Source organism: Lactuca virosa, chromosome 5 (assembly GCF_052849685.1).
Source record: "Lactuca virosa cultivar CGN04683 chromosome 5, Lactuca_virosa_CGN04683_v6, whole genome shotgun sequence".
In the NCBI taxonomy this organism is placed as follows: Eukaryota; Viridiplantae; Streptophyta; class Magnoliopsida; order Asterales; family Asteraceae; genus Lactuca; species Lactuca virosa.
The window spans coordinates 64358409-64384003 of NC_136430.1; the positions used below are offsets into that span (position 1 = coordinate 64358409).

Below are 25595 nucleotides of genomic sequence, written 5' to 3' on the forward strand. Positions count from 1 at the left end.
TACAAACCATATCTCACATATGCTGAACCCCCTTCGGATGGCTACTGGGATGTTCCAATCTCCCCAAACGCTAAATACTTCACAGTGTTTGAGCAGTTCGACCGCAGCCTTCCAGATCACAAAAGACTGCCAATGGAATTCGAGAGACTTAACCATTTTTATGCAAAGCATGCCTCTCCCATTGAGAAAATATGGTCTAACGATAGACCATCCGCAGTAAAAAACTACAAGCTCTGAAAGTTCATGAAGGCAGACTTCATCCAATACACTCTCACTAGAAGGGAACACGAATATGTCCGCACCCAAGCTGACTTCCCCTGCATGAATCCTAAAGAAGTCTTTCTCATAGCAAAGGTGTTCTAGAACAAGTCGGAGAAGCACCCGAAGATGAAGATAGCGCTTGAAAGAGCTAGTACGTTTTTGAAGGAGACTGTCTGTGATTTTGCTAAAATCGACGCAGACATCTACCCCACCATTGCCAAGAAGATCAATCTACCACCACTCGATCCTGCACCAATGCCTACCGAAGGCTATCAAGAAAGATCCTTAGGTGCAACCAAATTCCCTGAACTCGGAGTCATTTTCAAAAGGAAGACCGATAAAGTCAAATACTTTATTCCTATGACTGCCATGAATCGCCTCACCAAGAAGCAACTTCAAATCTGTCGAACCGCAGTTGAGAGATCAAAGCACACAACTGCCGAAGTCAAGTTCGAGATTTTAAGGAGGATCATTTGGTTGGAAAACGTCAGGAAGTTTTGGTGGATCCTGATCAAGTTTCTTAAACTTGATAGCTGAAAAAAAGTTAAAGAGGTCACTTAGGGGGAAATTGTTGAATCATGAAAAGTGACCCTCTTGAACTTCAGCTATCGCAACCAACAAGCTACCACAGTCCAGCTCCCTCTTCAGCAACCGCATCCGAAGTCATCTAGTCAACCGCAACCATTCTTACTTTACTTAGTTTATTTGTCTTTCTGTAATACTCTCTATTGTCCAGTATGCCTTGCATGGCTACTCTTAGAGAGTGATTCAAATGTAACTTCTTGAGTCTCTATAAATAGAGCTCATTCTCACTTATTATCTATCAATCTGAATACACATCTCTGAAGCTATCTTTTCTATCTCTCTATCTACGCATCACTTCTTATTCTCAAATCTTACTAGAATATAACTGATTACAATCTCTCTTCGGAGCAAGTCTCTTGTGACTTAATCACTAAGTTTGATCTCACTTATTAATTTGGCTTGAATGCATTCCTCGTTATGAATAAACTTATGTGTATTCTTGATATAGCAATTGTTGTCATTTCCATTTCTTTACATTTCCGCAACTAACTCTCTAACTATCTAACTCTAACTTATTAATATTATTGTTGAGCTTTTAGATCCTTCGACATTAACTATTCCGCAATATACTTGTTCTAACGTTTTTTCAAGTGTGTCTCAAAGTTTTTCTCTCAACAACACCTATGACAATCTTGGCCTTGTTTTTCACCTTTTAAACATAAAGTTTCTTAGATCTTTGAAATATGTTGTTTATTTTGTTATTGTTCATGTATCCTTCACACCTTAGCCATAGATTTCGAGATATAGCAAGTAATATCATATCTTTGCAACACAAACCAAAGAAAGCACATATAACAAGCATACACACATAGATCAACACATAATACTTGTATTCTCCCCCAAAAACAAGTAAAAACCGAAAACAAGGGGGTATGAACTCACCTTGCTTAGTTGTCTTCAGTTTTGAAGTAGAAATGGAAGAAGATGGTGTTGTTTTTGGCCCTAACAAGCTCCTTGGGTGGATTTCGAACTTAGATGGGCTCTAGTGAATTAGATCATGAAATAAAGCTATGTAAGAAGGAGTTTTTGTATTAAGATGGAAGTAGATGCTTGTGTTTGATACCAACTTACCAAAGGTTGAAGAAAACTTGATGAAGATCCTTAAAAACTCAAGCAAAATTCGAGATCTCTTGATGGAAGATGGAGGATGATCTTGAAGGTGGTTTGGAGAAGATTTGAAAATATGTGTGTGTGTGTTGTGATCTTTGGCCGAGGATAAGAAGAAGAGAGGAGAGAAGCTTGAAATGATGGGTGCATGGAAACATGAGAGTTTATGGATGTATGTTGTGTATTTGGCATGTAATACTAATGGTTATTAGTGAGGTGACACCTCACTAATCACTCTTATCACAATTCTTTTCCCCTTCTTTTTTATTTGATGTTGGGCCGAGTTGGGCTTAATAAAAGAAACATGGATTAATTTGGCCCACCTCTAGCCTTGGTTCGAAATCATGAGGTTCATAGAGGAGGTTTTCGGCCCATTGGGCTTCTTTGGATGGTTCACGACCCATTTAGCATGAGAGAATGGGTTTTATGGCCCATTAAAGCTAATTAGGTTAGTCATGGCCCAATAAGGTTTATTGGAGTAGTTTATTCCATTTTAGGCCAAATATGGCCCAAAATGTTAAATCTCAAGAAGGTGGGTTGAATTAGAGCCCAATTAAGAGTTCTAAGCCCAAACTAGTCAAATTGGAGACTTATTGGTCCATTAGGCCCAATAAGAAAATCCTAGTCCATAATGGACTTAAACCGGGATTTTTAGGGTTTCCAATCTTTTGTTGACTATTTGAAGTGTTTGTATAGAGTGTTTGATGGAATTTTGGTGTCATTGAATGAACATCATGCATGTTTTCAAATTTTTGGTTACAAATGTTATTATCATTATTGTTACAAAAGCATAGAATTCCTAGTTGTGACATTTACTGTCTGTTTTCTCAAAACTGTCGTAACTTTTGCATACGAACTCCGTTTTGGACGTTCTTTATATTTTCGGAAATATGGGAACATGTACTATAATATTATAATAATTTCTTCGCTTAAAATGACTTTTTATGAATTTTCAGTTTTTTAATCGTATTCCTAAGGCTACAGTTTGTGCGGTTTGATTCGTTATGCATTTGAAAGCATGATATCATCAGGTATCATATAATAGTTAAAATGAACTTATTTGTTTTACTTAAGATAAAATAAAACTCAGTTACTCGGATAAACAAGAGGTTCACAGATAGATTGGCGGTTATAATAATAGCCCTAAATTCCGGGTTGTCACATTACCTCCCCGTTAGAGGAAATTTCATCCCGAAATTTAGTTGGTATTGGTAGTACAAGGGATTTGATAAATAGTAATGTATTCTTGTGGTCCTTGATCCATGCCTGGTCCTTTTATAGTTTCCTTGTGTATACAAGTCGTATATAAGCAAGATCGAATAGACAGTCGAATAAGTGATTCTACCCTAAGTCCACAACCAAACAAGGAACATGAAGTAAAGCGGAATCAAAAATCCTAAGTACTCATAACCTTAATTATATACAAACCTAACGTATACATTTATTAATCATAGATTTCCCGCAAGGTTCCTTAGTTTCTATATGAATGACATGATTAATCAGGGTGAGAAGGCAACCAACGAGTACTTTTTCCATATTGATAAATAGTAATGTATTTTCGTGGTATGTAATCCCTTCCTGGTCCTTCTATATTCGCTTGGTGTATACAAGTTGCATATAATCTAGATCGAATAGACAGTCGAATAAGTGATTCTTCTCTAAGCCCACAACCAAACAAGGAACATGAAGTAAAGCGGAATCACAAATCCTAAGTCTGTAGAATCTTAATTATATATAACCCTAACATATACACTTAGCAAGCATAGATTACCAGCAAGGGTCCGTAGTTTCTATATGAATGACATGATTAATTCAGAATGAGAAGGCAATTAACGACTACTTTTGTCATAGCTACTGCGTAGGTTTCATTAAGTTTGCGAAATTTTATATTCTGTCGCGTTTTGAAACCTATGGGTGATAAAGATTTAATCGGCACTAGCATTAATTAGTACCGAAGCCTAAATATTGTTGGTGTGAAACGTACCAATAACCGCGGGTGGTTCCGGGAGAGCCTCTCCTGCAGTGATCATAAGTACCCTTCCATTGCCACCATGATTCTTTAGTTGTGGGCAGTCCTTCCTAAAATGCCCTGGCTGATTGCACTCGTAACAATTACGGCTTCCTTCTGCCGTAGTGGTTGGGGTTCTTCTACAGTACCTCGAGATGTGACCTCTCATGTTACACTTGTTGCAGATCACCTCCCTGCAATTTCCAACATGGTGGAAATTGCACTTTATACAATGAGGTAAAGTCCCAGAGTAGGACTTAGCAGGGGTGGGAGTATTGGTCACTGCGGCGTAGACAGCCAACGGTTCTGGTTCACCCTTGTGATGCTTGGTGTCTTCCTTTGTTTCCCCATGAAACTTCCTTTTGGTTCCTCCAGTGTGCTTCTTCTCTGCTGGCGGGGTCATGGTACCTTGCCGGACACACTGTTCAATCAACTGATAGGCTAATTGCTTAGCACTATCAAAAGTGGAGGGTTTGGATGCCGTAAACAGACCTTGAACAGGTGAAGCTAGTCCCCAGATGTACGTTTCGATCTTCCTGTCTTCCAGGGTCACCATTCCCGGGCAAAGGTTTGCAAGATCATTGAATCGGGAGGTGTAGGCAGCTACTTCTGATCCTTTCATGACAAGGTTCCAAAGCTCTTGCTCTAGAGCCTGTATCTCCTGTCGGGGACAATACTCCTTGCTCATTATCTGCTTCAGGGATTCCCAGCCCATGGCATAAGCTTCAGCGATTCCCATGGACTTCACATGGTTATTCCACAGTTAAGGAGGAGTCCATCAACGTGCAAGTAGCGTACTTAACCCAACAGTCATCGGGGAAAGCACTGATTGGAAAGACTGCTTCAGTCTTTTCTATCCAGCGGGATAGGCCAACAGTTCCTTCAGTGCCGTAGAATGATCGAGGTTTGCAGCTCATGAAATCCTTATAGGAGCAGTGTCTGGTGTTGTTTTGGGGAGTTGTGGGAGTACCACTTCCACTATTCCTAGTGTTTCCATTTCGGGTTGCCTCGTATGCTGCCAAGGCCATAGCAATTCCTTGTGCGAGCATGTTCTGCATCATAGTGGAATCCATCTAGAATGTTTGGTTCACATTCGTTGCATTAATAGGTTCTTCATCGTTCGGAGTTTCTACCGAGGGTTGAGTTACTTGTGGGGTTCTCCTCTGGTTTCCTCGGGGAGTCGACGGTGGACGAACTCGTTGTTCCTTTCGTGGGGCCATCGCCTAGTATGTTCAAACGAACATGCTAAGTTGTGTTAACACTATAAAGTCCTAACAAGTATGTATGGGATGCATTTTATGATATAGTTTGTTCGTGAAATCCTACATATTATAAGAAAAAGAGGATTGATTTAGAAATCCTCTAGATTTCCAAATGATAAGGAGAAGGTGATTGGTTTAGAAATCCTCTAGATTTCCAAATGATAGAAAGGGGACCTTAATTGCTAATGAATTGTAAGTGTTTTAAAATGTATATATGGATTCTAAGGTACTAGGTTGCTGTAGCGAATCTGCAGAACATCCTTTAATCTCTAAAACCTTCAACCGTTGTAGTCTGTCAAACTCCTTGCTTAGGGTTGGTTGTGCACCGGCCTGACCATAAACAACATAGGTGCGCATTCCAGATTTATTTATGGTATGACTTATGTACGGTACTAACCCTAATTGAGGCGTCTGACCTAAAGGGTTGAGTTGGTAGTTCTAGTAGAAGGGATGTTAAAATTCTATTAAGTGTTCTCATCGCGGGTCATAGTATATATAAACTCTTATATATTATGATTTGTGGGGTTTGTAGTATTATCAATTTTTGTTTGTTCTTCCCGACTACCGAGCACAGATTACGGTCGGACATCAAACGTCGTAAGTAATCGAGAAGTAGTGTTATTATTAATAATACTTTTATTAGAAGCTAATCTGCTATAGTTGTATTCCTCTTTCGAGGATACGAGTTCTCTATAGCCAACTTAGCTCTGATACCTTTCTCTCACACCCCCGGCCAAGGCGGAACAAGCCGGGAGCGGGACTAAGTTCATGAATCACAGATAAACTGAATATATAGCACAAGTACAACGATAAATAAAATAGCATTTGTATTCTATCATTAAGTTTGAATACAGGGTTCTTACAGATAATAATAGTACAGTAGTTGCCTTAAACAAATAAGAAAATAACAGAAACAAGCTAGCTAGGCCGTCTGCAATCCATGACTAATCTTCTGCCTGAAAGCCTGTCTGATGATCCCCTAAGAATACATGTAAGTTTGAGGGTCAACACAAAGGTTGGTAAGTGTCACAGGTTTTCTGCTTAACCGCAGTATAATACTTTTAAAAAGTCTAAAAAGTATTTCCTTTGTGAGAAAACTGTGTTTGAAAGAATGTTTGATAAAGATAGAAATATAAACCATGTTTACTAGATAGCAAAAGTCTAGTCCAGTTTATAGTAAGGAATTTGTACAAATATACATATAAACTATGGTTTCTGGGTAATAAAAATCTAGTTAAGTTTATAGTAACAGAATGGTACGGATAACATATGAACAAACATACATATAAGGTTATCTGTCAAGGTTGTATTTAACAACCACAGATACAGATAAATAGACATACGGATATACGGATAAAGTTATCTGCCAAGGTTGTACTTAACAACCGCAGATACGGATAAACAGATAGTTGATAAGTATATTTGATAAGCGTACACACTGAAGAGTACGATACTTGTTTAAACAGTTGGTAAAACTTGGAGTACAAGCACATAAACGAGCCTTAGATACGAGCTCTATAACTCGTATAAATATATAAACTTATATATTTATGTGTATGTATGAGGTATAATTAGACTACCAAGTTGATAACCGACTATACAGTCATAGCACATTTTTTGTCGGAACGTATATGTTATTTTTATTAGTTGTATTATCTTAACAACATAACATATAAAGCTATTGAGGTTTAAAACGATTTTGTTTACTTAACATGTAAGCGTTTAAACAATTATTTCTAAAACTGGTAAAGTATTTACACAAAACAATGATATTTTTTTTTGTATTTTGTATGATAAATATAACTTAGTACACGTACTACCATATACAGACGAGGGCCAGACATGAAACACCGAGAGCGGGACCATTTTGACATTATAGCACTTCTGAAATCCAACAACCCATGCGGCCCTTCAAACCAGATTCTCCGTACCGTAAATAGTAGCGTAATAAATAATATTTTTGTGTGATTTATATTGCATAAAAACGGTGGTGTTGTTTGATTAAACAAAGTATTTAGAAAATAGATATATACTAGATATACAAGTACTACATGTATTCCCCCCTAAAATATGTAAAAGTGGGGCCGTAACACTCACCTTAACATGCGATAGACGATTAGTGTTCTGGAATGGATGCGAGAAGGTCGAGGAGTATTTCCGTGAATACAAATCACCGAGATAATTTAGTTTCCTAAGGAAATATTAATATAATTAATATTTGGAGGGTAGTTTGGTAATTAACCAAGGTATAGGGTCTATTATGTAAATTACATAACTTAGTTGGACTAAATTATAAATATAATTTCAATAAATTACATTACTTAGTTGGACTAAATTATAAATATAATTTCCAAATGAGGGACCAATATGGAACATATACATCCTCGTTTAGGTGTTCAGGACTAAATTATAAATAAAATTTCCAAATGAGGGACCACTTGTGAATAAATAAATGAAGGTTTAGGATCAGAAATGTTAAGAATTTAGAAATGGGGTATGGGGAATTAATTTTGTAATGAAGTTTGAATAATGGAGACTTGGTTTGTAAGGAAATTTCGTTGGGGGGGGGGGGGGGGGGGGTGTAGGTTTTGAATACTTTAAATTGCAGTTTGAATCACCTCCTGGTCTTTGACGTACATGCGACGAACCAAAAAAACAACAAAAAAAAGGTCTCCAGCAGATTATATATGTATATTTTTGTTACGATTGACGATTATGGGACAAACAATAATCACGATGGTGGTGGGGATGAACTTACAATGTAGCAGTAGGTGGTGGTCGATGGTGGTGGAACTCAGCGGCAGTAGGAGTTCGGTGGTGGCAGTAGGGTGGTTACGGGGGATGTTTTGCCTCCGGTTCTTCCTCCTTTTGAGCTGGAAACGATGGGGGAAGGGGCTGAGGTGTTGTAGATGGTCAAAGGAGTTATAAGGGAGATGTTTGGGTGGGTAAGGTAGTGAAGTGGTGGTTGTATGTGGTCTTTGTGTGTGTGTACCGAGAGTGATAAAGAGAGTGTAAGTGAGAGAGATTTACAGAGAGATGTAGAGAGAAGGAGATGGCTGAAGATTTGTGAGTTTAATGGCTTGCTATGAGCTCTTATTTATAGCATAAGAGGCACTCACAAGCCCTTAAGGCCATGCCTTGTACCTTGAAGATGAAGTGTGCAAGTAAGGAAGAAAAAGGTAAAGTGGTGAAGATATGAGTTTAGTCACGTGGGTTTGATCAAATGGGGAAACAAGATGGGAAATGAGCTGCCATATGCGGGGCCTACAAAGTAGTTTAATCATTTAATTTGCCCAAAACACTTATAAATTGATGAATTGAGATCCCGATATCGGATTGCGTTTTCGAGAATTTCTTATGAAAGAGGGTAATTCAAGGATTCCATAAACCCGAACGGATTAATTTTTGGAGTTACGGAACTCCGGGAATTTGCGTTTAAAGTTTTGCGTCAAAACGGTTCGCGGTGTCCATTTTCGCTACTTTTGTAAATATTTTCGTAAAAATTATTTCGAGTGTCAAATTAAATAACAGACTATAACCTGAGTCCAAAAACGCTCTCGGAAATCCCGTCGGCAAAGCGTAAGTACCTCAACGGATCGATTCGGTTTTGCGCGATTAAAGAAAACTAGTGTTTTACTGTCTGTTTTCTTAAAACTGTCGTAACTTTTGCATACGAACTCCGTTTTGGACGTTCTTTATATTTTCGGAAATATGGGAACATGTACTATAATATTATAATAATTGCTTCGCTTAAAATGACTTTTTACGAGTTTTCCGTTTTTCAGTCGTATTCCTAAGGCTACAGTTTGTGCGGTTTGATTCGTTATGCATTTGAAAGCATGATATCATCAGGTATCATATAATAGTTAAAATGAACTTATTTCTTTTACTTAAGATAAACTAAAACTCAGTAACTCGGATAAACAAGAGGTTCACAGATAGATTGGCGGTTATAATAATAGCCCTAAATTTCAGGTTGTCACATGTGGTGACTATGCAGACTTAGTGCCTGAATCCTGGCGACTATGGACTTAGTGCCTAATGTATAAACCCTGGCGACTATGCAGACTTAGGTGGTGTTTGTTTTTTGCCCGCAGATCTTCTTAGCCTCTGTCTGCGCAACGCAGACCACGCGCAGACATTAGTCTTCGCAGACTGTTTGTTTTTTTGAAGCCTGCAGACCTAAAAATGTATGCGCGCCCTATTTTTGGCACAGATGTGGACCAGAGTCTTCTAACATCTTCAGACATCTTCTAGCCTAAAAAAACACATATATCTTGATTTTTTTTTTAGTTTTTTTGAATTTATATTTACTCCAACTTTATTAGTGATAAACAATTTGAAAAAAAAAGTTACAATACTTAAAAAAAAGTTCGACGACATAAATATGATATTTTTGACAAATTTATAAATAAAAATTTATTACAATAATGGTCATTGAAGTTGTTTATATAAATATGAAAAAAAATCATAATTTATTCTTATATTTTTTTGTGCCAAATTTTATAAAACATTATGTATTACAGTGTCGTCAATTTCTTACAAAAATATTTATGGTACGATTTTAATTGATTTAATTAAAAAAATCAAAGTTTATTTCCATCCATTTATGTATCAAATTCTTTGATTCACAATTACAATGTTTAGGTATAACTTTGCGACCAAAATTGTTGGTTTTTATCAAATATATACGTTAATTTGTACCATTTTTATTTTCAATTATTATACAATAATACATAAAAGTTGATCTAGATTTGTTAATTATTTATAATAAAGTCATAAAAATATTAAAAAATCACTTTGTAGTTAGAACAATCAGTTTATTTAGATTTTAGCTTATTTTAGTAGCCCGCAGATGTTAAAAAAACAAACAGTCTTCTTTTTTCAGACTGCAGACGTTTGGTCCACCTCTTCTGCTGCAGAGGTCTACAGATGTGGTCCGCAGACTGCAGACATTTTGCCTCAGAAAAAACAACAACACCTTAGTGCCTAAACCCTGGTGACTATGGACTTAGTGCCCGTTGGATAAACCGTGGCGACGATGGACTTCGTGCCGATTCCTTAGGATAATCCTTAGGAAAGAATGAACGAGGAATAGCTGATTCTTAGGGTAAATCCTTAATTGTAAAGAAGATAATGGGGATGGGTAATTGGGTTAATTGTTTGACGATTAAACATAATAATTATATTAGTGTGGGTTGAAAACCCTATGTACTCACCAGATTTCCCAACCTGACCCACTCAGTTTATTTGTATCACAGGTGTCGATATGAGGTTACATTATACTGAGGGATTAAGGAGATATAAATCACTAGTGATAATGAATGTAAGTTCTGTTTATGCTTATGTTTCTGTATTGACGATGACATCCCAATATTTTAAAATGAATAAAAATACATTTCTTCGGAAATGCTTTGATAATGTATTTATCATGTTTTTGTAGGAACAAATTCCACAACACGTTTCTTCAAAAAGGATAATCTGATTTTCAAAATAAAGTATAAACAAATCGGTCTTTTCTGACCGTGAATATGGGGATGTCACAGTTGGTATCAGAGCATTAGTTTAAGCGAACTAGGAATAAGGATTTATTTCTAGACTTAAACATAGAATGCTAAGCGATGATTTTGAGTTGAGTGTGTCTAATATAATTTAGGTAGTACACCTAAATAGACACAAGCACTAGCTTATTTAAGGAAGATGCCTAAATTGCTTTTATGTGCTAAATGATTTGAGATGCCTTACGATGCTATCGTTTTATCGGATCTATGGTCTATTGCCGACCGGATCTGGAAACTTTATGTGTTCAAATTTCTAAACGTTTAATTACGGTATTAGAACTGGCATGTAACTTTTCAAAAAGATAAGAAGATTTATACGTCTATCATAAATAAAGCTTTCCTATCTCAATTCTCGTCACTACACACCAAATGTCTGATTTGGTGTATAGATCGACATGGTGAGAACCCGAAGCGGAATCGGAAGGAGGGAACTACAGTGGGACTGTTGGTCAAGCCAACCTACCGATAGTTAGACGAAACAATCAGGAAGGAGGAAATGACGGACGTGGATGCAAGTACAAGGATTTCATGGCATCCAAACCCCCGAGTCTTTCTGGAAGCCCAACACCGGTGGAAGTTATGGACTGGATCTCTGAGATGGAGACAATGTTTGAGAGTTGCGAATGTTGCAACAGACAGAAGTCCGCTCTCGCTCTTCCCCGGTTAAAGTCTGGAGTACTGAGCTGGTGGAAGCTACTAGCTAATACGATGCCCAAGGGAGAAGCTAGCAAGATGTCTTGGGAAGACTTTTTGGTGCAATTGAAGATGCAGTACTGCTCTGAGCAGGATCTACTGAAGATCAACAACGAGTTTCAGAACCTACAGAAAGGAAGAATGAGCATTACCGAGTATGCTGCAAATTTTACGGAGAAGATGAAGCTTGTTCCTTACCAAGTTCCAACGGAAGTCTCCAAGGTCAACAAGTTTACCCATAGATTACCAACGGACTTTGGTCCAATGGTCAAGCAAGCAACCACTTTGAAAGCCGCCATCTGGGCAGCCAGGAATGTTGAGACCCAGATTAGGGAAAAGGGTCTGGAGAGAGAGTTGAAGTTGGCGAGAAAAGGAAGTATGAAGGATCTTCAAAGTCCAACAAAGAAAGAAAATTCTCAAAGACTGAAGAAGGAGGAGGAAGTGAAGCTAAGTGGTGCGAAAAGTATAAAAAGAAACACTTCGGGAAATGTAGCGAAGACGTGACCTGCTACAAATGTGGAAAGACAGGGCATTACGCCAGCAAGTGCGCGTCCAACAAGAAGGTGTGCTACAAATGTAACAAAGAAGGGCATATTTCTACAGTTTGTCCAAAGAAAAACGAGGCAGCAAGGCCAAACACACCACCAAGGCCAAGGACATTCCACATGATCCTCGAAGAAGCAGAAACAACGTGAAGAATCGATGATGAGGACTTCATATCTGTGACATCCCCAAAATCACGGTCAGAAAAGACAGATTTAATTTATGCTTTTAAAATAATTTCAGAGTAATCCTTTGATTAAAAGAGTTGCGGAATTTGTTCCCGAAACAAAATATGATAAAGTAAAATTTATCAAAGCATTTCTTAAAGAAATGTATTTTCATATATAACAAAACTCGGGGTGTCATGTTCCGATACAGACCAAAAGCATAAACGACACATTATAAACCTTACAACAGTTATATACAACTAGTAGCCTATAAACAAAATATCTTCACAAGTTGTCCAACTTAGGCTCTCGCGCCACTACCTGTAATGTATATAAAACTGAGTGGGTCAGGCTTGGGAGCCTGGTGAGCATATAGGGTTTTCAACCCACAATAAATAATTATATTAATTTCATCAACCAACAATAACCCGATTACCATTCCCGTTATCCTCACTTTACGTCCCTAAAACAACAACTATCACAAGGGACCTAGTCTAGGATTTTTCATCGGGATGGACATTACTTCAAAGGGGTTTCCTCGACAATAGATGTCCTAAAGGCAACCATGAGAGGGATAGAGTACACCGGTGAACACATCGTTCACAACACCTACAGGTTATGAACCTGCCAGCGTTCCACTGGACAGTCTAGAAAGAGTCCGTGGTCGTCATCCGTACTCCGCTAGATGACTAGATCAACAACAACATCGAGGCCTCTCATCATTTTATTTCATCACACATCAACTATCTAACCATGTTATACCCAACAGTTTTGTAGATAACATATATATATATATATATATATATATATATATATATATATATATATATATATATATATATATACTTATACAACTTTAAAACCTGTATAATATATCCATTCAATACTCATTCCAGATAACAGATAATATATAAACACATAGCACGTAATTTATAGAGAATAATTCATATCTATGTGTTAAAAGAAAGCAACTACACACTCACTTGATAAGAAGATTGTCGGACAACACTACGGCTCTTAGAGTAGTATTCTTCGGTGAAACTGGGATATCTTCACACACCGGGCTTCTCGCGGGCAGAGCTTTGACTCGAAATCTCTTTTATTCTCGGGATCTTTGGTGCTTCGGGACTTACTTCGGGTGTCGGGATGATACCGGGGCTTCGGGGGTGATTCAAGACGACTATAGAGGGTATAGAGAGTGAGAGAATGAAGGAATTAGCAACCATGGCCGACTGCCCTTCGGTTTCTATTTATAGGGCCGATTTTCTGGATTCACGTCGTGAACCTCAAATGTTCATGTCGTGAACTCGATCCTGCATAGGTCATTGCGTTCGTCATCAGGCCACTTGCTCTGGAAGGCCACCATCACATGTTCACGTCGTGAACTCTCTGTTCACGTCGTGGGCTCTGACATAGGGGTTGAAGTTTGTGCCCCGAACTTTATAAATTCATATCTTTCGCATACGAGCTCCGTTTTCGACGTTCTTTATATGCACGCGTAGGTGAGATTATGATCTACAACTTTCATTTAGACTCCGTCGGCTAATTTTGACTTTATTTTTATTACATTATTTTTAGTAGGCCGGGACAGGAAAACTCCGTTATACATTCATAACTTCTTCATCAGACGTCCGTTTTCGTCTGTCTTTTCACCGTTGCATTAACATCAACGAGATCTTCAATTCTCATTTAGATTGTTTCGGCTAGAAATCACTCGATCACTTATTCGAACTTTGGGCTGCATACTGCTAAGCTGAAACTTAGTAAAATCATAACTTCCTCGTACGAAGTCAGATTTAGACATTGTTTTTATGCACGCTCTCGGTTTAACGTATTCTACGCCTTTCGTTTAGATCACTAAGGCTAAATATCGCTCTATCGTAAATTCACTATTTACGTCACGTAGTGTCGTACCGGTTCTGTCGCGAAACTTCGACGGGTCATAACTTCTTCGTTATAACTCGAATTTCGGCATTTTTTATACTTCCGGAATCCTCGTCACGACCACTACCTCCTTATATATACATATCGGGCTTTTCTAATATTTCATTTTAACATCCATTTTTATCCTTAATTCATTTAAGTCACACAATTAAGCATAAAACACATAATACTCAAATAATACATTTCTATTATTTCAAAATGAGTTACAAAGGTTAACCTAGACTATTACATCATCATTAATGCCTAGCCTAGAAACACGGGTGTTACAATTCTCTCCCCTTAGGATGATTCCGTCCCTGGAATCACACATCAACAAACAAATGCGGATAGCGACTCATCATGTCACTCTCCGTCTCCCAGGTGAGATTTGACCCATTCGTATGTTTCCAATAGACAAGCACTAATTCAACCATCTTACGTCGTAACTTCTTAGTCTTTCGATCAACGATTGCCTATGGTTCTTCAATTAACCTTTTGTTCTCATCAATTCTTAACTCAGAAATTGGAATTATATCGGGAACGTCTCCCGTGAACTTCCTCAAATAACACACGTGGAAAGTGTTATGAATTCCATTCAGTTCTTCGGGTAATTCGAGCTTGTAAGCTTGGTTCCCAATCTTCTGAAGAACTTTAAACGGTCCAATAAACCTTGGACTTAACTTTCCCCTTTTTCCAAACCTTATAAGTCCCTTCCACGGTGAGACTTTAAGTAAAAGCGAATCTCCAACTTCAAAAGTCATCGGTCGTCTTTTCTTGTCAGCATAGCTCTTTTGACGATCCTGAGCTGCTAACATTCTCTCCCTAATTATTTTCAACTTTTCAGCAGTTTGATGGACTATCTCGGGTCCCATAAACTGCTTTTCCCCAGCCTCAAGCCAACAAGACGGCGTACGACACTTCTGTCCGTACAAAGCTTGGTAAGGTGCCATCTTTATGCTCGAGTGGAAACTATTATTGTAGGAAAATTCTACCAAAGGTAAATGTTCATCCCAGTTACCTTGGAATTCCATGGTACCTGCTCTCAACATATCTTCAAGCGTTTGTATCGTTCGTTCGCTCTGCCCATCAGTCTATGGATGGTAAGCTGTACTCAAACACAACTTGGTACCCAATTCCTCTTGTAGACTCTTCCAAAATCGCGAGGTGAAATGGCTGTCACGATCTGATACAATCGTTAATGGCACACCGTGAAGCCTCACAATTTCCTTCACGTAAGAATTCGCAAGCTTATCCATAGACCATTTCTCATTGGCTGCTATGAAGTGCGCACTCTTAGTGAAGCGATCAACGACCACCCAAATCATGTCGTGACCATTCTTTGTTCTGGGCAGCTTAGTGACAAAATCCATAGTGATGTCTTCCCATTTACCCATAGGTACGGGCAAAGGTTCTAAATTTCCGTACGGTTTCTGATGTTGTGCCTTAACTCTTGCACAGGTCACACACTCGGCCACATACTTTGCAATATCCAGTTTCATCGTCGGCCACCAGTAATAGGGTTTTAGGTCCCTATACATTTTAGTGCTGCCAGGATGAATTGAATACATGGTTTTGTGAGCTTCTTCCATCAGAAGATCTCTTACTCCTCCTGACTTAGGTATCCAAATCCGATCTTGGAATACCTTCGGTCCGTGACTGTTTATACCGAACACTAACGTTTTTCCCAAACGTTCCTCCTTTCGGTTATTCTTTTCTGAAGCTTCTTCTTGAGCTTTCTTTATACTCTCCACAGTTGTCGAGACAACTTCTATTCTCAACACTCTTGGCCTTTTTCTTTCAAGATTGACTTTCCGACTGAGAGCATCAGCAACAACATTTGCTTTACCGGGGTGGTAAAGTATCTCACAGTCGTAGTCCTTGAGTAACTCCAGCCAGCGTCGTTGCCTCATATTTAATTCCTTCTGATTAAAGAGATATTGGAGACTTCTATGATCAGTGAAAAGTTTGCACCTCGTGCCATAGAGGTAATGCCTCCATATCTTTAGAACAAATACTACCGCTGCCAACTCCAAATCATGAGTGGGGTAGTTCTTTTCATGCTCTTTTAGCTGTCGAGACGCATATGCTATCACCTTTTCTCTTTGGGTCAAAACATAACCCAACCCAACCCCAGACGCATCGCTATAGACAGCGAAGTCCTCAACTCCGTCGGGTAGAGAAAGAATCGGTGCTTCACATAGCTTCTTCTTTAGCAACTCGAATGCTTCTTTGTGCTTATCACTCCAAGTATAAGTAGCTCCTTTGTGGGTCAAAGCTGTCAATGGAGTAGCGATCGAAGAAAAGCCTTGGATAAACCTTCGGTAATATCCGACTAATCCCAAAAAGCTTCGGATCTCCGTGGGACTTTTCGGTTGTTCCCACTTCATCACAGCTTCAATCTTTGCTGGATCAACCATTATCCCTTCTTGGTTGACCACGTGACCCAAGAATTGGACTTCTCGAATCCAAAAATCACATTTGGAGAACTTTGCATACAACTTCTCCTTCTTCAAGACTTCCAACACTTCTCGCAAGTGTCTGCCATGCTCCTCTTGGCTTTTCGAATAAATCAGAATGTCATCTATGAACACTATCACAGATTTATCAAGGAACGGTTTACAAACCCTGTTCATTAAATACATGAATGCTGCTGGAGCATTGGTTAGTCCAAACGAAATAACCAAACACTCGTAGTGTCCATATCGTGTTCTGAATGCAGTCTTCTCGATATCCTGCTCTCTCACCTTCAGCTGATGCTATCCTGACCTAAGATCGATCTTCGAGATATAGCTTGAACCTTGTAGCTGATCGAACATGTCATCAATCCTTGGCAATGGATATCTATTCTTTATCGTTGCCTTATTCAGCTCTCTGTAATCAATGCACATCCTCATACTCTCGTCCTTTTTCTTTACGAATAACACCGGAGCTCCCCAGGGTGATGAACTAGGTCTAATGAAACCTTTGTCCAATAACTCCTGAAGTTGCATCAACAGCTCCTTCATCTCCGTTGGCGCTAGTCGGTAAGGTGCTTTTGCTATTGGCGTCGTTCCTGGTAACAAGTCAATACGGAATTCTACTTGTCGATCAGGCGGTAATCCAGGAAGATCCTCGGAAAATACTTTCGGATAATCACACATGACAGGAATGCTCTCCATCTCTTTTTTCTCCTTCTTTGCATCAATCACGAATGCCAAATATGGTGTACATCCTTTGGCCAAACACTTTCTGGCTTTCATTAGAGAAATAATCCAAGAATTTACTCTGCGTTTGTTCCCATACACCAAAAATGACTCTTTCCCTGGCGGGTTTAGTTTTACAATCTTCTTCTTGCACAGTATTTCGGCATCATTGGCGCTAAGCCAATCCATTCCCAACACGATGTCGAAACCATTTAACTCGATAGGCAATAATTCCCCGTGCAACTTATTCCCATTCAAATCAATTAAGATGTTTTTCATACGATGGCTAACATGTATAAATTTGCCACTAGCAACTTCGAATAATAAAGCATTATCTAGTCTATCAATAGGCAAAGCTAGTTTTCTACCAAATTCATGCGAAATAAAGGAGTAGTTGGCTCCTGAGTCAAACAAAATTTGGGCAGGCAATTCGTTTACGAGAAAGGTACCTAAAGCAACATCAGCTTCTTCTTTAGCAGCTTCCAGTGTCATCTGAAAGGCTCTTGCCTTCGTTTTTGGTGGAATGTTGGGTTTTGCTGCCTCCTTCTTTTTCGGACAATCCCTCGAGATGTGCCCGTCCTCACCACACCCATAGCAGACTTTCTTGGTAAGGGTGCAGTTGTTGGCATAGTGCCCTGGTTTTCAACATTTGAAGCATGTGACTTCCCAGTGACATTTCCCATGATGCTTCTTCTTGCATTTGTCGCACCATTTCTCTTCGCCTCCTCCACCTCCTCTCGAACCGGATTTCGAGAATTTATTTTTCTTGTTGGACCCTGAAGGTCCATCGAACTTCCTCTTCTCACCAACCTCTGACCTCTCCAGACCCTTCTCCCTGATCTGAGTCTCAACATTCTTAGCGGCCCAGATGGCGGCCTTCAATGTGGCTTCTTGCATAACCATTGGACCAAAGTCCGCTGGTAATCCACGGGCAAACTTGTTGACCTTGGAGAGTTCAGTTGGAACTAGGTACGGAATAAGCTTCATCTTCTCCGTAAAACTTGCAGCGTATTCAGTAATGCTCATTTTTCCCTTCTTCAAATTCTGAAACTCATTATTGATTTCCAGAAGGTCCTGCTTTGAGCAGTATTGCAATTTCAGTTGCACCACAAAGTCTTCCCAAGATATCTTGCTAACTTCTCCCTTGGGCATCGAGTCAGCTAACGGCTTCCACCAACTTAATACTCCAGATTTTAACAGAGGAACATTGTTTCTTCCATTTGACGATCCAACATTGTTTGAATCATTGCTTGTACACCAGCCATTGTCATTGGCTCAGGTACTGCTGCTACAACAGGTATTTGCTCAATTACAGGTGGTTGATTCTTGTTTTCGTTCACGTTTCCAACTCCGCTTCTAGTTCTTGCCATTTTTGATCTATACACCGAATAAGGTGAATTTAGATCCCCATTCACGATAGATAATTAAATCGTCCATATCACTCCGAAACATTTACATGGTAGTTCTAATACCGTAATCCTACGCTTAGAATTCTAAACACATCAGGTTTCTAGATCCGGTTGGCAACAAACCATAGATCCGAACAAATAATATCATATATGGCAAACATATAACATTTAGCACATAAAAACATTTTAGGCATCTTTCCTAAAATATACTAGTGCTCGTGTCTAAAATATAACATACACTTATTTCACAATCTTCACTTAGCATTCTAAGTTTAAGTCTAGAAATCCTACAAATTCCTAGTTCGCATAAACTAATTCTCTGATACCAACTGTGACATCCCCAAAATCACGGCCAGAAAAGACCGATTTAATTTATGCTTTTAAAATAATTTCAGAGTAATCCTTTGATTAAAAGAGTTGTGGAATTTGTTCCCAAAACAAAATATGATAAAGTAAAATTTATCAAAGCATTTCTTAAAGAAATGTATTTTCATATATAACAAAACTCGGGTTGTCATGTTCCGATACAGACCAAAAGCATAAACGGCACATTATAAGCCTTACAACAGTTATATACAACTACTGGCCTATAAACAAAATATCTTCACAAGTTGTCCAACTTAGGCTCTCGCGCCACTACCTGTAATGTAAATAAAACTTAGTGGGTCAAGCTTGGGAGCCTGGTGAGCATATAAGGTTTTCAACCCATAATAAATAATTATATTAATTTCATCAACCAACAATAACCCGATTACCATTCCCGTTATCCTCACTTTACGTCCCTAAAACAACAACTATCATAAGGGACCTAGTCTAGGATTTTTCATCGGGATGGACATTACTACAAAGGGGTTTCCTCGACAATAGATGTCCTAAAGGCAACCATGAGGGGGATAGAGTACACCGGTGAACACATCATTCACAACACCTACAGGTTATGAACCTGCCAACGTTCCACTGGATAGTCTAGAAAGAGTCCGTGGTCGTCATCCATACTCCGCTAGATGACTAGATCAACAACAACATCGAGGCCTCTCATCATTTTATTTCATCACACATCAACTATCTACCCATGTTATACCCAACAGTTTTGTAGATAACATATATATATATATATATATATATATATATATATATATATATATATATATATATATATATATACTTATACAACTTTAAAACCTGTATAATATATCCATTCAATACTCATTCCAAATAACAGATAATATATAAACACATAGCACGTCATTTATAGAGAATAATTCATATCAATGTGTTAGAAGAAAGTAACTACACACTCACTTGATAAGAAGATTGTCGGACAGCACTACGGCTCTTAGAGTAGTATTCTTCGGTGAAACTGGGATATCTTCACACACCGGGCTTCTTGCGGGCAGAGCTTTGGCTCGAAAACTCTTTTCTTCTCGGGATCTTCGGTGCTTCGGGACTTACTTCGGATGTCGGGATGATACCGGGCTTCGGGGGTGCTTCAAGACGACTATAGAAGGTATAGAGAGTGAGAGAATGAAGGAATTAGCAACCATGGCCGACTGCCTTTCAGTTTCTATTTATAGGGCCGATTTTCTGGATTCTCGTCGTGAACCTCAAATGTTCACGCCGTGAAATCGATCCTGCATAGGTCATTGCGTTCGTCATCAAGCCACTTGCTCTGGAAGGCCTCCATCACCTGTTCACGTCGTGAACTCTCTGTTCACGCCGTGAGCTCTGACACAGGGGTTGAAGTTTGTGCCCCGAACTTCAGAAATTCATATCTTTCGCATACAAGCTCCCTTTTCGACGTTCTTTATATGCACGCGTAGGTGAGATTATGCTCTACAATTTTCATTTAGACCTTGTCGGGTAATTTTGACTTTATTTTTATTATATTATTTTTAGTAGGCCGGGACAGGAAAACTCTGTTATAAATTCATAACTTCTTCATCTGACGTCCGTTTTCGTCTGTCTTTTCACCGTTGCATTACCATCGACGAGATCTTCGATTCTCGTTTAGATTGTTTCAGCTAGAAATCACTCGATCTCTTATTCGAACTTTGGGCTGCATACTGCTAAGCTGAAACTTAGAAAAATCATAACTTCCTCGTACGAAGTCAGATTTAGACGTTCTTTTTATGCACACTCTCGGTTTAACGTATTCTATGACTTTCGTTTAGATCACTAAGGCTAAATATCGCTCTATCGTAAATTCACTATTTACGTCACGCGGTGTCGTACCGGTTCTGTCGCGAAACTTCGACGGGTCATGACTTCTTCGTTATAACTCGGATTTCGACATTCTTTATATTTCCGGAATCCTCGTCACGACCACTACCTCCTTATGTATACATATCGGGCTTATCTAATATTTCATTTTAACATCCATTTTTATCCTTAATTCATTTAAGTCACACAATTAAGCATAAAACACATAATACTCAAATAATACATTTTTATTATTTCAAAATGAGTTACAAAGGTTAACCTAGACTATTACATCATCATTAATGCCTAGCCTAGAAACACGGGCGTTACAATATCCAAAGATCGAGTTATGCAGTAGCCGTGTGGATAGTATCGTATGGTGTAGCCTATTAGAGGCATAGTCTAGGGTGAACTTGAACACCTATGTAATCGTTTCAAGGAATAATATAAAACCTTCGTTTTGTTATCTGGTGTGTTAAGTTGTTATGTGATTTTCTTGTATGGTGACTTGGAAAACTGTGAGACAATACTCGGGACGAGTATGAGTAGGTGTGAATGGTAGTAGAGGCCTATACTACCGGAAGCACAAGACTTACACTTGGATCAGGGAAAGTCACAAGGATACCAAGATGCCAATAATTGATTCCGTTTTGTTCATGTATGTCGTCACCATTGTTTCGGTGATGACTAAGAAGATGATTGTTATTTCGACCCTAGTGGTCATATCAAATCGAGTCCGACTAAGATGAGTATGTTACGAGGTTCAGAGAACCAAGATCGATGTAGCATTTGATTTAAGCTAGAAGATTGGAATGAAAGATAATCGAAGCAATCAGTAGATATATCGCGATCGCTGTTAAAGTAAGAAACTTGTAGCTAGAAGTGCTACATACTAAAAGGTGATTATATCACATTAGGACATGAAGGAAGGCATATTCTGTTCTGGAATTTGACTCTAAAAGACATGAGTCTAAGCGTTGCATCATACGATGAAAGGTCATTAGAATGTGACCCATCGGTCTATTCTAATAATCGAAGGAAGAAACTTATCTTAAGTTGTTAAGAAGAAGAAGGAGTCTCCAATAAGGGCCGAGATTGTGACAGGAAAGGTCATGATTGAAAGCCTAATGTGAGACAGAGTGCAGGTGCAAGATCAAGCACCGCCTGCAGTCAAGAAGTCCAAGAGTCAGATACTCGTTCGAAGAAACATAGAGGTTACAGTTATTACCTAGGATGAAGAGACAACATATGGAACCATTGTACAAGCCCTGTTTCGTTGATGATTTCGAGACGTAATCATCCTAAGGGGGAGATAATTGTAACGCCCGCAGATCCAGGCTAGTCAATTTAGAGACAATAAGTGTCGAAAACGACTTTTTGATAGAAGATTATTTAGAATGAATAATCTTAATGAAAGTTGTAGAATATGTCACAAGGGTTCCATACATATAAAGAACGCCGAAATCCGAGTTATAACGAAGAAGTTATGGCTTGTCGAAGTTTCGCGACAAAACCGGCACGACACTACGTGACGTAAATAGTGAATTGACGATAGAGTGATTTTTAGCCTTATTAATCTAAACAAAAGTTGTAGAATACGTTAAACCGAGAGTGTACACAAAAAGAACGCCCAAATCTGACTTCGTATGAGGGAGTTATGATTTTTCTAAGTTTCGTGTCAGCAGTACACAGCCCAAAGTTCGAATATTAGATCGGTCGATTTTTGGCCGATACAACCTAAACGAGAATCGAAGATATCGTTAATATTAGCGCACCGGAAAAAAGACAGACGGAAACGGACGTCGGATGAAGAAGTTATGAATTTTTTACGGACTATTCCTGTCCCGACCTGTTAAAAATATAACTTTAAAAATAAATTCAAAATTAGCCGACGAAGTCTAAACAGAAGTTGTAGAGTACAGTCCCGCCTATGCGTGGATATAAAGAACTTCGAAAACGGAGCTCGTATGCGAAAGTTAAGAATTTTAGAAGTTGAGTATGCAATTTGCAAAGCTGTTGCGAAGTTGCTGACGTGGCCGAATCTTAGGAAAGAATGAACGAGGAATAGCTGATTGTTAGGGTAAATCCTTAAGAGTAAAGAAGATAATGGGGATGGGTAATTGGGTTAATTGTTTGATGATTAAACATAATAATTATATTATTGTGGGTTGAAAACCCTATGTACTCACCAGGTTTCCCAACCTGACCCACTCAGTTTATTTGTATCACAGGTGTCGATATGAGGTTACATTATGTTGAGGGATTAAGGAGATATAAATCACTAGTGATAATGAATATAAGTTCTGTTTATGCTTTTGTTTCTGTATTGACGATGACATCCCAATATTTTAAAATGAATAAAAATACATTTCTTCGGAAATGCTTTGATAATGTATTTATCATGTTTTTCCAGGGAATAAATTCCGCAAGACGTTTCTTCAAAAAGGATACTCTGATTTTCAAAATAAAGCATAAAAAAATCGGTATTTTCTGGCCGTGAAAATGGGGATGTCACATGGATGTGGTTAAACATAATAGGGGAGGTGTATTCTTTGTTTATGGTTATGGTGGAATTGGTAAGACATTTCTTTGGAAGACAATTTCCGCAACAATTAGAGCTCAAGGTGAGATTGTTTTAAATGTTGCTTCATGTGGGATAACTTCATTATTATTGACTGGAGGCAGGACAACACACTCTCGGTTTATAATTCCCATAAATCTTACCGAGGATTCTTTTTGTAGAATAAATTTAAAGAATGGTATTGCCAGTTTAGTAAGAAAAACCTCATTGATTATTTGGGATGAATCACCCATAGTACACAAACATGCATTCTAAGATTTAGATCGAACTTTGAAGGATATATTAAAGTGTGTCAATCCTACAAATTCAAATATTCCATTTGGAGGGAAAGCGATTGTCTTTGGAGGTGATTTCAGACAAATTCTACCTGTTGTTCCAGGTGGCAGTAGACAAAACATTGTTAATGCTTCTTTAAGTTCTTATTTATGGCAGCAATGCAAAGTTCATAAATTAACAAAAAACATGAGGTTAACAGTTGGAAGCGATCCATCTGCTATTGAACAAATAAGGGATTTTGCAACTTGGCTTTTAGACATAGGAGAATATAATCTTGGTGGTCCGAATGACGGTGAAGGAATTGTTGATATTCCAGAAGATATTGTCATTACTAATCCACATGATCCTATAGGTTCATTAATTAGTTTTGTATATCCTTTTATACTGGAAAACTTCAACATTGCTGATTATTTTCAAGAAAAAGCAATACTTGCTCCTAAGAATGAAGTTGTCCAAGAAATAAACGATCGTTTGTTGTCATTGTTTCTCGGAGAACCAACAGAATACTTAAGTTCAGATAGCCTATGTCGATCCGAGTTTCTTCATGATCAGTTTGATACAAATTTATACTCACCTGATGTTTTAAATGGTCTTAAAATATCAGGTCTGCCAAACCATAATCTCATTTTAAAAGTCGGTGTTCCAGTTATGTTATTGAGAAACATTGATTAGAAAAATGGCTTATGTAATGGGACTAGACTATAGGTTATGTAACACCTAAAAATTTCATGCCAATTTAAAACTTTTTGAAAACATTTAAAAACCAATCATCATTACAAAGTTGTTTTCCAAATATCTAACATCAGAGTTTTCCCAGAAACATAAACAAATCATGAGGAGCTGTATGATCATTCCTTCGCCATGCCGCGATCCCCTGATGTACCTGAAACAATAAATTGAAACTGTAAGCCCGAAAGCTTAGTGAGCTCCCCCAAAATACCAACTCCATACCAAAATAACCACAACAAATAACATTTTCAGATCAGCATGCATAATGAGCCTTCAGCCTGACTGGACCGCCTCACAGGGCCTACAGCCTATCTGGACCGCTCCCGAGCCTTCGGCATGACTGGACCGCCTCGCAGGGCCTACAGCCTATCCGGACCGCTCCCAGGGTATGTTGGCCTACATCACAAAGCAGGACCGCCTCAACCCAACCCCCAATCAACGAACATGTGCACATAAATACCATACGCTAGCTCATATCATATAACAATCAAACCGATCTAACATATCACTAATCATAGCAACATCCCAATAACCGGGATACAGACCTAACCGGTCACTAACATAGCATTATCCTATAACCAGGATGTTGACCTAACCAGGTCGCTAAGCATAAGCATACCATTATCCTAACTACCAGGATGTAATCAATAAACATATCATGCCATAATCCCGATACAATATATAAAGGGCTGGCCTTGGTGCCTTAGACCCTGTTGATATTGTGAGGATAACTCACCTTGCGACTGCCGACTGGAAATAGAAAGCTCAACTCTCAAATCACCGCCACGAACCCCACCACCTATACCCAACACATCATAAGGTTTATAAATTCCTGAATACCCCAGAAGTCAACTGGTCAACCCTTGGTCAAAGTCAAAGTCAACTGTCAAGGTCAATAGTCTATGTTGACCTCAACTCGTCGAGTACCCTCAACTACTCGCCGAGTTTCTTGCAATACTTGTCTGCTCGCCGAGTCACCAGAGTGACTCGTCGACTTCCTAAGGCTCGTGGTCGAAGCTCCACGGCTACTCTTCGAGTTTCCTTCTTGCACTCGACAAGTCCACACGCATCCATTAATTGGGAAACCCTAACTGACTCGCCGAGTTGTT

General features: G+C 38.7%; 1 protein-coding gene and 1 long non-coding RNA gene across 2 annotated transcripts; one reads left to right on the forward strand and one right to left on the reverse strand.

Annotated features, from left to right (window-relative positions):
* Positions 1-6093: 6093 nt before the first annotated feature.
* Positions 6094-8272, reverse strand: LOC145117797 (uncharacterized). The gene is made up of 3 exons (XR_013712801.1): positions 7982-8272; positions 7321-7414; positions 6094-6202 (listed from the first exon to the last, which is right to left on the reverse strand). It is a non-coding gene; the product is annotated as an uncharacterized LOC145117797 (long non-coding RNA).
* A 15671-nt stretch (positions 8273-23943) lies between these two features.
* On the forward strand, positions 23944-24429 carry LOC145111334 (uncharacterized). The gene has a single exon (XM_079047622.1). It carries the CDS (start codon positions 23944-23946, stop codon positions 24427-24429), a length of 486 nt encoding a protein of 161 aa, XP_078903748.1.
* Positions 24430-25595: the final 1166 nt, after the last annotated feature.